The sequence below is a fragment of the Montipora foliosa genome, chromosome 10 (assembly GCF_036669935.1).
Source record: "Montipora foliosa isolate CH-2021 chromosome 10, ASM3666993v2, whole genome shotgun sequence".
Taxonomy (NCBI): Eukaryota; Metazoa; Cnidaria; class Anthozoa; order Scleractinia; family Acroporidae; genus Montipora; species Montipora foliosa.
Window position 1 is genome coordinate 26,860,498 of NC_090878.1, and position 17,038 is coordinate 26,877,535.

The window sequence follows — 17,038 nt, forward strand, 5'->3', positions numbered from 1 at the left end:
AGTTTTGGTGAGCTTCTTCATGCAAATGTGTCACTCCTGCGTAACCGGAAGCTCGATCCAATAAGCCAATCAGGATGGATAATCACAACACAGCTTAGAAAGCTGTGACTTCCTGTTCGCGAGGTTGTGCGCCGCCATTGCTGTATGTCGCTTTCATACTTAAGTGTTTGAGCACCTTCCGCTGCATTTAGAAGCAAGAAACGGAAGAATTAAAGAAATGGCTTTCTTCGAAGGTGAAGCAAAATATTCTGAACAAGTACAGATTGGTGCAATTAATTGTGCACCGCCTTTCACTGACCAACGCGAAGACTTTAATACATGTAGAAATGGAACCGACAGACACATGGTGAGAAGACAGTGCCTGTTCATCCCCTAAGCTCACGGGGGATAAATAAATTCCACGTGGAAGGTGACTGCCATTTGGAGAGTAACATCGAAGCTATCAAAGTATACCAATGTTTATCAAAGCTATCACGAAGTTTTGCAAGCTATGAGTCATCAAAGCCACATGAATACAACTTGAACAACATCCGTGATATGAAAAACAGTGAGGCAACCAAGCAATCCATGCTTCCAGACACTAGTACTTGTGTGGTGGACCATAATGAAGGACTGTCTAAAGACTAGGTCAGTGATTATGTAACGAAAACTTATGAGAAATCCATACTAATCTCCTGCGATAGAGCAAGGGCTAAGGCAGTACATGCTCCCGGGCCAGAGAACCTTCCAGGATTAATTCCTTACAAGAAAATGTCGAGCTTGTTTCAGAAAGACAAGGTAATTAGAAAGTGTATGGTGCATTATTTAAATAAGGACGTACCGAGCTCGTCTGAGTTGAGAAAGGGTTTATCTCTTGCTTTTGGAAAATATTATATCTCTATACCTAGACCGCAACTCAGACTTAACAATCTTCGAGAGTAGGATATTCTAATCGTCATTTTTTTCTTATCATCCGCAGGACTGCTAAACGCAAAAAAATACTTGTCATTTCTATTGTGTATTCAAGATCAATCTGCTACTACGCATTCGACAAAATTGAACCAACAAAATGAGAATTATTGTCCATCAAGAGAAGAGCTATTGATATCAGGAAACATTGAATCGAACCCAGGCCCTGTTGCTCATGGAACGAGTACACATACAGCACATACGATACTGAGAAATCCCTCTATAGCACTGTTGCAGGCTCGATTAGCTCAAAAAGGATTGAAGTCACTAGAAAGTACCTCAGATGGTTCATGCTTCTTTTCTTCTGTTGCCCACCAGTTATACAATGATCCTTCCTATCACATGAATGTGCATGCTGCTGGAGTTGAATCCATCAGAAACAACCGTCAAAAATTAATTGGACCCATTACAGAGCAATTGTGCGTTTGTTGTCACAGCAACATACATGGTGTGATGTACTTATTGTGCAAGCAGTTTGCAATGTATTAAATGTTACTATACGTCTAAATGAATCCATTGAGGGGTGGCACCAGTAACTGTTATCAGTCCTATAAGAGGACAACAGGGAACTACTGTGAACATTGGACATGTAGATGGAAGACACCATGTTTCAGCACTTCAGTTAGATTATTATAATGACAGAATTTCAGGTTAGAAAATCAGCGGTGTTACCAATGTCAACAACTATTCAGAGCCTGGTAATAATTGATTAATTAAGGATGGCCAAAAATGATGTGAGTGTCAGTAATAATTTCTACAAAGCAATGGCAAAAAAGAGCTTACATGAGAGAATTTATCAAGCGGAAGAGCCAATTTCACTTCAAGAGTTCAGGGAAAAGAAAAACAACGCAAAACGCCAAAACAGATCTGAAAATATTGAAGCAGCAAGGGAATAGGAAAAGAAAAGCAATCCAGAACATATCAGAGACCTAAACAGAAAAGCATTAAACCATTTAAGGAAAGCTATGCAGAGCTCAAGGCTAAGCCAAACTGAAATTTGTCAAGGTCAAGACTCTATTAGACATTCCATGTCAAAAGTGATTCAGTCTTTTTCGTGATAACACATGGCCCTGAATATATATGAACTTGCTGTGATCAGTTATGGTTCAGATCATCTGTTTCTAAGTGTAGCAGTATCAAATATATGTAGTGATAAATATTCGCAAGGTTTGTTGGAGGAATGTATAACTGGCACAAAGAGTGTTAATATTACTAAATGGATGTGCTCTACTTGCTAAACCTGATGACAGTAACAATATGACCTGGCAACAAAAATCACACCTTATTCAAAATTACCCTGTCATCTGTGCAACGAACTTTGAACACATGGTACAGCTCTTTATAGAGGATGTGTTAAAGAGTAATCTTATGCCTATTGGAGAAATGGTATAATTATTTCACAGGGTTGAATTCCAGCAAAGGGGATTACCTCACATACATGCATTATTTTGGGTATCTAGTTGCATATGAGAGCCCACCGTGCTGTTACACAATTATCCAACTATCTATGCTAATGCATAAAGAAAACTTCAGCCTGCCAATTTTAAACAATCGCGGTAACTTTCATATACACGAGTAACGACAGTGGCTCTTTGATTTAAATATAAGTACTAGACCTACAAAAATTAACATTTGGTGCATGTCATGCATTTATCAGGCCTCTAACCGGTAAAAAAGCTGACCACATTCCTGCTTTAATAGCTGGTAGCCTGTGCTGTTCTGTTACTTACCAACTGGGCCATACAGATCTCAGATCAAGCTATTTGGGAAAGCAACGCTTTTTTTTTGAAATTTCAGGGCATGAACCCATTTATGGCCATTGTAGAGAAGTCGCTGATGTTCTCCAGGTCTTGATATAGGCCTAACGTTACCGTCAATAAACCCAAGACATTTGGGCAGTGGGGCTCCCCTAGCTGTCACAATATCAACGTAAGTCTGCAGGTTGACAGGGCTAAGGACCTCATGACTCCATTTTAGTACTCTGTTCCCATGAGCATTATACACATAGTAAATCATTTGATTGATCATGATAAGAACTGGAACAGGTTCAGCGAACCTATGGAACATGTCTCCATATCTACATGGGAATGAAAGCCGCTTCAGCAGCATGCAGAGACCTTTTAGTCCATCACAAACAGAGCACTGACTGCAAGTAATCATGTCAGGGATTTGCAAAACTTCCTTCAGAATTCGTATAATCTCGTTTTCCAAAGCGAAACTCTGCAAAACTTTCTCTGACTCATAGAGCTCTTCCAGGTCAAAAGGCGCGTACGAATCATATGGAAAGTCGAGGTTTTTCGATGCATAGAGGTCGTACAGAACAACAAATTCATCATCATCGATAAAGCCATCGTTGTGATTAATTAGAAGCAGATTTTGGACGTTTTTGAAATCCATAGCAAGAGCAACTAGTCAGAGAACCAAAACTCATCGTCTCCTCAAAACAACATATTGCTTAACTTTCTATTTTCCTCCTGAGAACGAGACCCTCGACCTAGTCCTCTTTGAGTTGCGAACGTCGTCGTCGTGTATTTCGTTGTCGATGCTTAAGGTCCCTAATGTTGTTTTCATGTCGTAAATTTCGTTGCTGATAACAAAATATTTTATTCCCGATCGACCGTTCTGAAAACTTCCTTCTACTCTTCCTAAAAACATTGTATCAATATTCACTTACTTTTGCATCAATATTTGTTTTGAATAAAGCAAACTAGCAAAATCTGTACCTTAATTGGTTTGCATTTTTGAGCGTTAAAATAGAATTTTCGGTCCTATGCTTCTGTTCCAAGGTGGTATATCTTTTAGGTCGCCTATCCAGATACTAACCCCGCCGGACACCACACCATTTTATTAAATCATGATTGCTGAATGGGATATTTTTATGAAATTGTGGTTTTAGAGCATTGCTCCTAAAATTGCAATGTTGTTGAACGGACTGTTTGGACCTAATAGCAACCCCTTGCCTCTTTTACTCTTTGGCTTTTTTTTTTATACCTTGACCGGGTTACATACAGAGGATAGCTAAAAATTGGAGAGAGGCATTTTTGGTAAACCGATTTGTGGAGCAGCTCCACCTCTACTTTTGATGAATGCTTTTTGTCCAATTCTTAGTGCTCTTGATCTAGTAAAAAACTTCTTAACAGGTTCAACGGCCAATGGAATTCCAACAGAAGCTAAAAGTGTACCAAGAAACCCACCAGATAGCATTTTTGTTGGTTTAATATGCATAACTTTACCCACTTGAAGAGCATTGATAATATCCCTCTGTTTTTTTGTTGTAAACCAATTGGCATATGGCATCAGTTCATTAATTCTATTGGGTGGAATAATAAAACCACCTGTTTTAACTCCTAGTGCAGATATCAGCGATTCTTCATACGTTGGTGGTTTTGGTACAAGTTGTTTTTCTTGCTGTGTTAAGACTGGTTCTTCAAATAAATCACCAAGATGCATATCGGGAACCTCGTCATCGATATCAATACCATAATTAGGAACCTCTCCTGTTTTCAATTGTCGTCGTTTTGTTACAGGCATTTTGATATTACTGGCAATAACATCATCCAGTTTTGCGGTTATGGGTTGAAACACCTTTGTAAAAGATGCTTGGCTCGCTTTTTGGCCCTAACCATGCTGTATAATAGCATTTCTTACAGTATTAATTCTATCTCCTAACTCAGATGGACAAGTTCTTTCCGCTTAACTAAACTCATTTGATTATATAATTCGGTTAATTGTATGGTAAATTGTATAAAAAAGACAGCGTTTTACACAGTGTTGAACACTATGTTGTACATGGTGTTGGACATCGTGTTATGAAATAATATACCAATATGATATAAATGAGAATACCCAACAAAGATTGCGAAACGGAAGCTGTTGGAAATTATTAACAGTTGTACCCTTTCATGCCTGACAGATTCTTTCGAATGCTGATTTGTGGACCATCAGGATCACCAAAGACCAATACATTGATGCATATGATATATAATCTACTATAGTTTGACAAAATATACCTGAATGCCAAGTACCTCGAGCAATCAAAGTGTCACAATCTATTGAACATGTTCAATCCAATAAGTAAAGTTGTTGGTTATGACATCATTGAAGCTAGTAACGACCAAATAATTCCAGTATCTGAGTTAACAGATATCAGTCATATCGAGGATAGAGCAAACCCAAGAGACGGTCAGTCAATGGTATATGAAATTTGACGATGATAATACAAAAATCGAGGTGAAAAATCGAATTGATATGCAAGATAAAAGAATCGTTAATATTAAATTTCCTAGATTTGGTTTTTATGATGCTATGGGGTATGCTTTTTTTATAGAATAGGTTTTTTGAACCAAGTGCAAATCGTGATATTAATTGTAATCAAAAACGACTGTATAATACTCGGAGTTATACAAATAATAATCAATTGACACGTGTAATTAGTGGAAAACAATATATTCGTAAAGATCAATCAAACATAAATATGAATGGAAAAAAAAGTAACTAATGCACATACACCAACAAGGAATAACGATTTAACAACTAAAGCATATGTTGACAGTCGTCTAACTGTTGATTTATTTTTAAAAAAAGATGGAAGCATAGCAATGACTATATCTCTGGATATGACAAACCACAATGTCAACAATTTAAACAAAGCAACAAGTGGTCATCAAGCAATATTAGATTTGATGAAATCATTTTTTACTTTTAACTTTTGTTTTTCAGAGTTAAAATTATTTTTAAGTTCATTGTATTTGTCATTGTATTTGTCATTTTGTCTCTTTTTGATAACTAAATCATTTTTGTATTGTTTAATTAAATCGTCATATTCATTAATTTTGTTTTTTAGTTTTAACTTTTGTTTGTCGGACTTAATACAATATTTAAGTTCATTGTATTTATGACTGTATTTGTCATTTTGTCTCTTTTTGATAACTAAATCATTTTTGCATTGTTTAATTAAATCATCATATTCATTAATTTTGTTTTTTACTTTTGACTTTTGTTCTTTTTGAATTTGTTTAGACTCAATTTTTGTTTTTGACTTTTCAGTTATTGGATTGTCTTCTAATAATATTATTTGTTTTAATTTAATTGGTTCAATTTCTATTTCATCATTATCAAAATAAAATGAGCCATTGTTATTTTGCAACATATTTTTAAAACGCTAATGTTTCACCATTTATTTTAATCAATTCTTTATCATTTATATTTATTTTTAATTTCATCAACGACTAAATTAGCCTGATTTTCATTTAGTTTTAAATCATGATCCAAAAAGTGAATAAATAAAGCTTTCCAATTTTTTGTGTTCATTATTTGATTCAATAAATTTTTCGAGTAAAATTTAGCGTTCACTATCTCATAATATACTATAAGAAAATAATCTTTTGTTTTTTTTGTAATTGCTTGTTTCTTTCTTCTGAAGTAAAGCATTTAGTATTACCGTGTCATTTTTTAGTATTGCATTTAATTTCTGATTCACTATGTGAATTAATATTTGATTTACGAATAATACTAACATGATTATTATAAGTATCATGAATAAATTTCTCATTATCCTTATTTACGTCTTTTTTATTAATTAACTTAATATGATATCTAATACCATCAAGAACATTTATGCTTTTAAATTGACCATGATAAGCCATTTCTTCAATAATAACATCAAGAATTTTAGATTCACTATTTTGATTATCTGTATATCTAATAGCTTTGTCATCAGAAGAATTTATAATTTCAAAATTTATTCATATATATGTGTCAGAATTTGATTAATATTCTGTTTCAGTTTCATAAGTATTATCTGAATTAACATCAAAACTACATTGAGAATCATCAATAAAGCTGTCAGTTAAATCATATTGACTATCACTTTCATAACCATCAGCAATGTTTGAATTATATAAATCAAACCTTTTAGAACTCATTTTTTATATTATATACAAAAAATAGTTTTATATGTTTAAAACACTACATGATAAACTACACTAAAATCAGGAACTTTTAAATAAATATACATATCTTTACTAATTGCATTTCCAAATGGTCTGGATAGCACAAGTGTTACTAATGTTTTAAAAAATACAGTCATACTTTTGAATTTACGGAACATGTTTCGATGTTTCAAACATCATCTTCAGCCATAGTGAGTGTAACATTAAAATTTTTACAAGATAATTCGTATATATATATATATAACTATCAATACAATGATTCCTTGTAGATTAAATGTTCGTTACAAGTAGGTAAAATTCAAACGAACCAACAATATTATAGAGAACACAACTGACATAAGGGTAAAAGTTTAAAAGTGTAATGCTAAACTGACATGATCAACTTGTTTGTTGAGTTCGGGTTTCAACCGCTCAATATGGAAGCTCTCCGTGATTTTGAGTTGATAAAAAGAAGTAGCATTATCAATAATTTTGAAGCAAGAAACATCACAATTATCGCGGCAATTTTTAGAAAAATTGAGACGCTTGAAAATATGAGAATTTTTATCCCGGAAAAGGTGTTCATTTACACGTGTGTAGAAATGCCTGTTGGTTTCACCAACGTAGAGAGCACCACAGCCCGCACAAGCAAATTTGTACACAACACGTGATTTGAGAGAATCCGGAATGAAATCCTTTGGACTAAAAATGTTGCACAGTTTGAATGGAGAGAAAATTACTTTAACATTTAAATCCTTGCAATACTTGTTGATAATATATGAAATTTTCTTTCTGGTATAAGATGAATAGAAACCGATGTAAGGCAGTTTGTAAAAATGGCAGTTGGATACATCATGTTTAGGGGCTTCTTTTGTAGTAACATTTCTAAGATAACCTTGAACGGACTTATCAATTAACCACTGGGAAACATAATACGTTTCAAAATAGTAGTTAGAGTATTGATATCGTTTTGAAAACCCTGAGTAGTGTTGTTAATTTTATATGCCCTGTCGATGAGAATTTTAATTAACCCTAATTTACTGAATGGAGTAAGACTAAAATAATTTGTAGGTAGACCAGTGTAAGTCTTTTTTCGAAAAAGAGAAGTGATACAAGAACATTCATTGTTACTTGATCTTTAAATTTCATCTATTATCAACAAGTATTGCAAGGATTTAAATGTTAAAGTAAATTTTTCTCCATTCAAACTGTGCAACATTTTTAGCCCAAAGGATTTCATTCCGGATTATCTCAAATCCCGTGTTGTATACAAATTTACTTGTGCGGGCTGTGGTGCTCGCTACGTTGGTGAAACCAACAGGCATTTCTACACACGTGTAAATGAGCACCTTTTCCGGGATAAAAATTCTCATATTTTCAAGCATCTCAGTTTTTCTATAAATTGTCACGATAATTGTGATGTTTCTTGCCTCAAAATTATTGATAATGCTACTTCTTTCTATCAACTCTAAATCAAGGAGAGCTTCCATATTGAGCGGTTGAAACCCGAACTCAACAAACAAGTCGATGATGTCAGTTTAGCATTACACTTTTAAACTTTTATCGTTATGTCAGTTGTGTTCTCTATAATATTGTTGGTTCGTTTGAATTTTACCTACTTGTAACGAACATTTAATCTACAAAGAATCATTGTATTGATAGTTATATATATATATATATATATATATATATATATATAGGTATAATAAAACGACGAAGAGACAAACTCTTGACAGTTCCAGCGTTTAATCGACGTTTCGGCCTTCGGCCTTCGGCCTTCTTCAGGATAGTTTAAAAGTTAAAAATTAAAAAAGCTATATACAATGGTTGTGAGTGGCAGAGTTACGGGCTATTATATAGTACACAGAAAATGGAAATTAAGGTTACGTAACAAAAGAAAAGGTCTTAATTACAAGCTAGGCAAAACAAAAAACAATTGATAAAAAGGAACAAACAGACTAATTAGATAAGTCGTGTTATTACGTAACAAACTCCCCATTGAGGGCCTCTGAGTGAATGTGCGGGTCAATGTCATAACAAGGTCCTCAGGGAGGGCCCCTAAACAATGTAATAGATTCCCAATCGAAAGCCCCTGAATGAAAAACCAAACACAAACATAACAGAATCCCTCAATAGAGTTTTTGAACAAAGACAACAACGACTAAGTGAAGGCTAACAAAACAAAAGGGCAAGATTACAAACTGGAAACATTCAAAGCTAGATGGGAGCTAACGAGGTCCTACAGACAGCAAAAATTACGATGATTACAAATTTGGGCTGAAAAGAATTTACACTACAATAGAGACAAAGTCAACTGTTGTAGCAGATACGATTTTTGGATTTGAATTCACGCCTTTTGTTAAGACCGTGTGGATATAATGAAAAGAGTTGTGAGGTCCAATATGCTTCTCTGGTGAGGAGCAGTTGTTCAAGATGGGTGGCATTTTTGTGGTTTACAATTTGTTCGATAATAATAAAACTAATTTGACAAATTTGATGCTCAAAAGAATTATAATGGACCGCCAGCTCACATGTTCTTCTGTTCTTAAGCATTGATGATTTATGGTTACGAAAACGAACCTTGAATTCTGTTGAAGTGGAGCCCACGTACTGCTTTTTGCATTTGTTACAAGCAGCCAAATAAATGACATTTTTGGAAGTACAGCTTAATTTCTGATTAATCCTATATATGCGGCCCGTAGCAAAACTCTTAAACTTAGTATCTTGAATCAAAAAATGTTTACAGAGGTCACATCTTTTGTTACATTTGCAACAGCCTCGATCATCTTCCAAGGTTTCATTTCTGGCTTCAATGTTCCGAAATTTAGATGGAGCTAAGATTTCTTTTAGGTTTTTTGTTCTGCGGTAAGCTGGAAAAATCGACTTTGATGGAAAAATCTCTAAAAGCTCAGGAGACAATCTAAGTAAGTGGGAATGTTTTTTAATCACCTGCTGGATGTCTGGAAGAATTGGGTTGTAGTCAAGTACTAGAGGAAAAACCTTTTCTTTGGCTTGACTCTTTTTGTTAAGAGTTCGGACCTCTCATTGCTTAATGCTTTTTCAAATTGTCTGTCCACTAATTCCTTGCTGTAATTTTGTGAGCACAGATATCCTTTATATTCTTCACATCTCTTGTTCAAAAACTGGTCTGTAGAACAATTGCGTTTAATTCGAAGAGCCACCCCATAGGGAATTGCACGCATACAATGTGATGAGCCTGAATTTTGTTAATTAGATCACTTGTGTCTTTAACGAATGATGGAAGGTTCTGTGCTAAAGGCTTGAGATAAAACTCGGTGAAGGCAGAAAGTCTTTCGATTGACGTTCCACAGCAGGATGTAATTAAGCGGAGTGGATTGCCCTCTTTATGTGTTTTCACATTACCAAAAGCTACCCCCGGTTTAGGTTCCAAATTGGTAACCCATGTGGCAATCTCTTGACTTATCTGGCCTTCACCGAGCCATTTGCGTCCCCATTCAAGAACCAGGTTGAGAAGGTTCCGAAGAACTTCCCAGACCAGTAACAGAGCCCCTACTCGTGATGAGAACGATGTGGTGGCAAGACCGGATATCAACTTGCCGGATTTAAATCCCATTAATCTAACATCTTCTGAACTCACCGATGCAGAGCGCTCTCTTTTGACTAAAGGACCCGCGTTCTGTCCTACGCCAAAGGATGTCAACTGGCAGAAGGTAATCGATGATTTGGATAAATTTGAAAGGAGAATCTGCCTCGCCTTTTTCCATCATGGCAGAAATCCGGATGAAAACCCAAGGAAAGTTGATGATCGTTTGCCAGCTATTCCTTCAGCTACCAATTGGATGCCTCCTAAGTGTAGTTCTCCGGAAGTCGAAGTCTTCATCAATAATGTGAGAAAGGATATCCTGGAACCCCAAAATCTGAGAACTGTCAAGGACAACTTAACTAAAGACGAAAGGTTAGCACTACGTAATCTTAAGTCCAGTGATAAAGTAATTAGAATTCAAGACAATTCAAGAACCAGGTTGAGGAGGTTCCGAAGAACTTCCCAGACCAGTAACAGAGCCCCTACTCGTGATGAGAACGATGTGGTGGCAAGACCGGATATCAACTTGCCGGATTTAAATTCCATTAATCTAACATCTTCAGAACTCACCGATGCAGAGCGCTCTCTTTTGACTAAAGGACCAGCGTTCTGTCCTACGCCAAAGGATGTCAACTGCCAGAAGGTAATCGATGATTTGGATAAATTTGAAAGGAGAATCCGCCTCCCCTTTTTCCATCATGGCAGAAATCCGGATGAAAACCCAAGGAAAGTTGATGATCGTTTGCCAGCTATTCCTTCAGCTACCAATTGGATCTCCGGAAGTCGAAGTCTTCATCAATAATGTGAGAAAGGATATCCTGGAACCCCAAAATCTGAGAACTGTCAAGGACAACTTAACTAAAGAAGAAAGGTTAGCACTACGTAATCTTAAGTCCAGTGATAAAGTAATTAGAATTCAAGACAAGGGCTCTAGATTTGTAATCCTTAATCAAGAAGAATATCAAGACAAAATGTTAGGGCAACTTAACAACAACTTGCATTATAATAAGGTGAATAGCGATCCAACACCGGAGCATTTTGAAAAGGTCAAAAATTGGGGACGCAAATGGCTCGGTGAAGGCCAGATAAGTCAAGAGATTGCCACATGGGTTACCAATTTGGAACCTAAACCGGGGGTAGCTTTTGGTAATGTGAAAACACATAAAGAGGCCAATCCACTCCGCTTAATTACATCCTGCTGTGGAACGTCAATCGAAAGACTTTCTGCCTTCACCGAGTTTTATCTCAAGCCTTTAGCACAGAACCTTCCATCATTCGTTAAAGACACAAGTGATCTAATTAACAAAATTCAGGCTTTAAATGCTGAGAAAGGTCCCCTACCCCCTGGTAGTTTGCTTGTATCTTGGGATGTTGTGGCTATGTTTCCCAACATTGATAATAACCTAGGAATCTCAGCTGTTAGAAATGCGCTTGATTCTAGGAAAGATAAATTTCCATCTACGGATTGTATAGTCGAAGCCGTTGAGATTTGTCTTCAAATCAATAATTGTCAATTTGCAGATCAAAATTTTATTCAGAAACATGGCACTGCCATGGGCCCCAAAAATGCCTGTAGTTACGCCGATTTGGCAATGGGATTAATTGATGAGAAGGCTAAACTTGGAGGTGCAAGCAAGCCTATGCTTTGGTGGAGGTATAGAGATGATGTGTTTGATCTTTGGACTCTTGGTTTGACGAAATTGCTAGAATTTACGGAGTATATTAATTCACTCTATCCCACCATCAAGTTTGAACTGGTATATTCGGAGAGTAGCCTCAACGTTCTAGATCTTACTTTGCACCTCCAAGATGGGTTTATAATCACTGATATTTATGCTAAGCCAACCGACAGTCATCTTTATTTACCTTTTTCGAGTTCGCACCCATCACATTGTATGCGTGCAATTCCCTATGGGGTGGCTCTTCGAATTAAACGCAATTGTTCTACAGACCAGTTTTTGAACAAGAGATGTGAAGAATATAAAGGATATCTGTGCTCACAAAATTACAGCAAGGAATTAGTGGACAGACAATTTGAAAAAGCATTAAGCAATGAGAGGTCCGAACTCTTAACAAAAAGAGTCAAGCCAAAGAAAAAGGTTTTTCCTCTAGTACTTGACTACAACCCAATTCTTCCAGACATCCAGCAGGTGATTAAAAAACATTCCCACTTACTTAGATTGTCTCCTGAGCTTTTAGAGATTTTTCCATCAAAGTCGATTTTTCCAGCTTACCGCAGAACAAAAAACCTAAAAGAAATCTTAGCTCCATCTAAATTTCGGAACATTGAAGCCAGAAATGAAACCTTGGAAGATGATCGAGGCTGTTGCAAATGTAACAAAAGATGTGACCTCTGTAAACATTTTTTGATTCAAGATACTAAGTTTAAGAGTTTTGCTACGGGCCGCATATATAGGATTAATCAGAAATTAAGCTGTACTTCCAAAAATGTCATTTATTTGGCTGCTTGTAACAAATGCAAAAAGCAGTACGTGGGCTCCACTTCAACAGAATTCAAGGTTCGTTTTCGTAACCATAAATCATCAATGCTTAAGAACAGAAGAACATGTGAGCTGGCGGTCCATTATAATTCTTTTGAGCATCAAATTTGTCAAATTAGTTTTATTATTATCGAACAAATTGTAAACCACAAAAATGCCACCCATCTTGAACAACTGCTCCTCACCAGAGAAGCATATTGGACCTCACAACTCTTTTCATTATATCCACACGGTCTTAACAAAAGGCGTGAATTCAAATCCAAAAATCGTATCTGCTACAACAGTTGACTTTGTCTCTATTGTAGTGTAAATTCTTTTCAGCCCAAATTTGTAATCATCGTAATTTTTGCTGTCTGTAGGACCTCGTTAGCTCCCATCTAGCTTTGAATGTTTCCAGTTTGTAATCTTGCCCTTTTGTTTTGTTAGCCTTCACTTAGTCGTTGTTGTCTTTGTTCAAAAACTCTATTGAGGGATTCTGTTATGTTTGTGTTTGGTTTTTCATTCAGGGGCTTTCGATTGGGATTGGAATCTATTACATTGTTTAGGGGCCCTCCCTGAGGACCTTGTTATGACATTGACCCGCACATTCACTCAGAGGCCCTCAATGGGGAGTTTGTTACGTAATAACACGACTTATCTAATTAGTCTGTTTGTTCCTTTTTATCAATTGTTTTTTGTTTTGCCTAGCTTGTAATTAAGACCTTTTCTTTTGTTACGTAACCTTAATTTCCATTTTCTGTGTACTATATAATAGCCCGTAACTCTGCCACTCACAACCATTGTATATAGCTTTTTTAATTTTTAACTTTTAAACTATCCTGAAGAAGGCCGAAGGCCGAAGGCCGAAACGTCGATTAAACGCTGGAACTGTCAAGAGTTTGTCTCTTCGTCGTTTTATTATACCTATATATATATATATATATATATATATATATATATATATATATAACTATCAATACAATGATTCTTTGTAGATTAAATGTTCGTTACAAGTAGGTAAAATTCAAACGAACCAACAATATTATAGAGAACACAACTGACATAACGATAAAAGTTTAAAAGTGTAATGCTAAACTGACATCATCGACTTGTTTGTTGAGTTCGGGTTTCAACCGCTCAATATGGAAGCTCTCCTTGATTTTGAGTTGATAGAAAGAAGTAGCATTATCAATAATTTTGAGGCAAGAAACATCACAATTATCGTGACAATTTATAGAAAAACTGAGATGCTTGAAAATATGAGAATTTTTATCCCGGAAAAGGTGCTCATTTACACGTGTGTAGAAATGCCTGTTGGTTTCACCAACGTAGCGAGCACCACAGCCCGCACAAGTAAATTTGTATACAACACGGGATTTGAGATAATCCGGAATGAAATCCTTTGGGCTAAAAATGTTGCACAGTTTGAATGGAGAAAAATTTACTTTAACATTTAAATCCTTGCAATACTTGTTGATAATAGATGAAATTTAAAGATCAAGTAACAATGAATGTTCTTGTATCACTTCTCTTTTTCGAAAAAAGACTTACACTGGTCTACCTACAAATTATTTTAGTCTTACTCCATTCAGTAAATTAGGGTTAATTAAAATTCTCATCGACAGGGCATATAAAATTAACAACACTACTCAGGGTTTTCAAAACGATATCAATACTCTAACTACTATTTTGAAACGTATTATGTTTCCCAGTTGGTTAATTGATAAGTCCGTTCAAGGTTATCTTAGAAATGTTACTACAAAAGAAGCCCCTAAACATGATGTATCCAACTGCCATTTTTACAAACTGCCTTACATCGGTTTCTATTCATCTTATACCAGAAAGAAAATTTCATATATTATCAACAAGTATTGCCCTTTTTGTGGCGCGCTCGATTAGAGACTGTAGCTCGTAAATCGCTTATTTGTTCTGTTGATAGTGGAGGTTTGGGTTTAAAGGATTTTTCTTGCCAGGGCCGCGCCTTGCGGCTTGCGGCTTTAGTTACCTCTGTGTCCGATTCTAGTTCTAAGGGTTTTTACCTTGCTAAGTATTTTTGTGGCTCTGTGTTAGCTCCTTTGCGGCCGGAGTGGGCCGGGCTGCGTGATAACCTAACTCCAAGCGCTGCCCGCCCCACTGCCTTTTATGCGAGTGTACTTTCTTCCTTTCAGGCTACTAATTTACCTCCTGGGTTTACTTACACGTCTCGCGCCTTTTACAAGGTTTTGCTAGCGAATTTCTGCACCATCCCGATTTTCCCTGCCCTCTGGTCAGGCTTTGTCCCCTCTCGGTTTTCCCTTTCTCGGCATTGGGGTCTGATCCGTGATTCATTCACTGAGAACTACAAAAATGATCTTGCATGGTTGATTACCCTCCGTGCCGTTAAGGTGCGACATTCTCTTCACACCTGGGGCTATATTCGTTCGCCTCGCTGTGCTTTATGCGCCCGTCTAGAGACCATTGATCATTGTTTCTTGGCTTGTCGTAGGGTTAAATTGGTCTGGTCTCGTTTTGTCCCTATGTTATCCGCGCTTTTGTCAGCCCCCTTCGTTCCCAATTGCCCCTTCGTGTTTTTTTACCAATTCCCGGTGCCTGAAAGGAAGTGCCTGCGTCTGCTTTTGTACATCATCAAGTCGATTCTGTGCGGTATTTGGAAATTTCGTAATAAGGCTACCTTTCACAATGGTGGAGAGGACTCTCGAGCTATCGCTAAGTTTATTATTGCTGATGTTAAACGTAGGATCCAAGTTGACTTTCATCGCTTTTCTCAGGCTAAGTTTAATTCTATCTGGGTTCATCCAGCTGTATGTAAAGTCTGTGTTGATAAGCTTGTATTTTTCTTTTAGCTGTAGCCTCTTCTCTTGAGTAATTTTGTAAATACTGTTTTTATTTGGTTTTTGAATAAAGTTTTACGATATCACTGTGTGCAGTTAGATATAGCATGGCATGGCATGGCTTAGATGTACCACATGTGTGGGACATTTGGGGTGGCTTTATAAGCTTAACCTCCATCCCAGACATCAGCACTGCTGACATCCCAGACATCATCCCAGACATCAGCACAGTGTGGTCGTCCTTCGACCATACGAAACAGCGTTGTAGCAATAAAACGATGAACTGAAATTTTGCTACCATTGATCATTATTATATATATATATATATATAATAATGATCAATGGTAGCAAAATTTCAGTTCATCGTTTTATTGCTACAACGCTGTTTCGTATGGTCGAAGGACGACCACACTCATCAGGCAATAACGAATGACCGTTAAATTACAAGAACTGGCAATTAAAAGCGAACTTAAGGTTGCTATGAGATATAAAAACTTTGAAACAGTTGCTATGAGATGTAAATACAAATGCTATATGAAATTAAAGAACTTATCATACAAAGCGCGTGTTATAAAAGATTTTGTTACTTTATAACAAAGTTCTTGAGTATGTATCTGTATATATATAGCTGAAGTTTTGAAAACAAGGTCAAACTTGGCTACGAAATCCAAAGTGCAACTGCTGCCTTGCCTTTGGCAGCAGTTGCACTGACGGTGACCTTTAAATTCCTAGGAGGGGCTGCGTCATGGCTTGTCTTATGCAAGTCTAACAAGTATGAGGTGTTTTAGTCCATAGCCAAAACAAGTCACTGGACCTCTCTACGGGAGGGCGAGGGAAGTAAATGATGACCTATAAGGTCTCAAATACATTTAAAGATATCCAATGTTAAAACAAGATGTTGGATTTAGGTGAGATATATAGCTGAAGTTTTGAAAACAAGGTCAAACTTGGCTGCGAAATCCAAAGTGCAACTGCTGCCTTTGGCAGCAGTTGCACTGACGGTGACCTTTAAATTCCTAGGGGGGGCTGCGTCATGGCTTGTCTTATGCAAGTCTAACAAGTATGAGGTGTTAGTCCATAGCCAAAACAGGTCACTAGACCTCTTTATTGGAGGCTTATTGAACGAAATCTCCACGTCTTGGGTAAGGCAATAAGGCTTCCATGGAATATGAAATATTACTTCTTGTGAAGTCACCTTAGTAATGTTTGAAAGATTAGTTCGAAATATAGCAGACATATTAATTGCCTTATTGGCTGATGATATTAGCCTTTTTCTCACACATA

At 36.5% G+C, this 17,038-nt stretch overlaps 1 protein-coding gene across 1 annotated transcript in view; it reads left to right on the forward strand.

The window, feature by feature from the left end:
• The first annotated feature begins 5,006 nt into the window (after positions 1-5,006).
• The window catches only part of LOC137972702 (uncharacterized), a 13,852-nt gene continuing 1,820 nt past the window's right edge, over positions 5,007-17,038 (forward strand). Inside the window, exons 1-3 of the mRNA XM_068819428.1 lie at positions 5,007-5,130; positions 10,506-11,086; positions 11,205-12,593. Of these exons, the coding sequence (XP_068675529.1) occupies positions 5,007-5,130; positions 10,506-11,086; positions 11,205-12,593 (2,094 nt within the window). The remainder of the gene's footprint in view (positions 5,131-10,505; positions 11,087-11,204; positions 12,594-17,038) is intronic.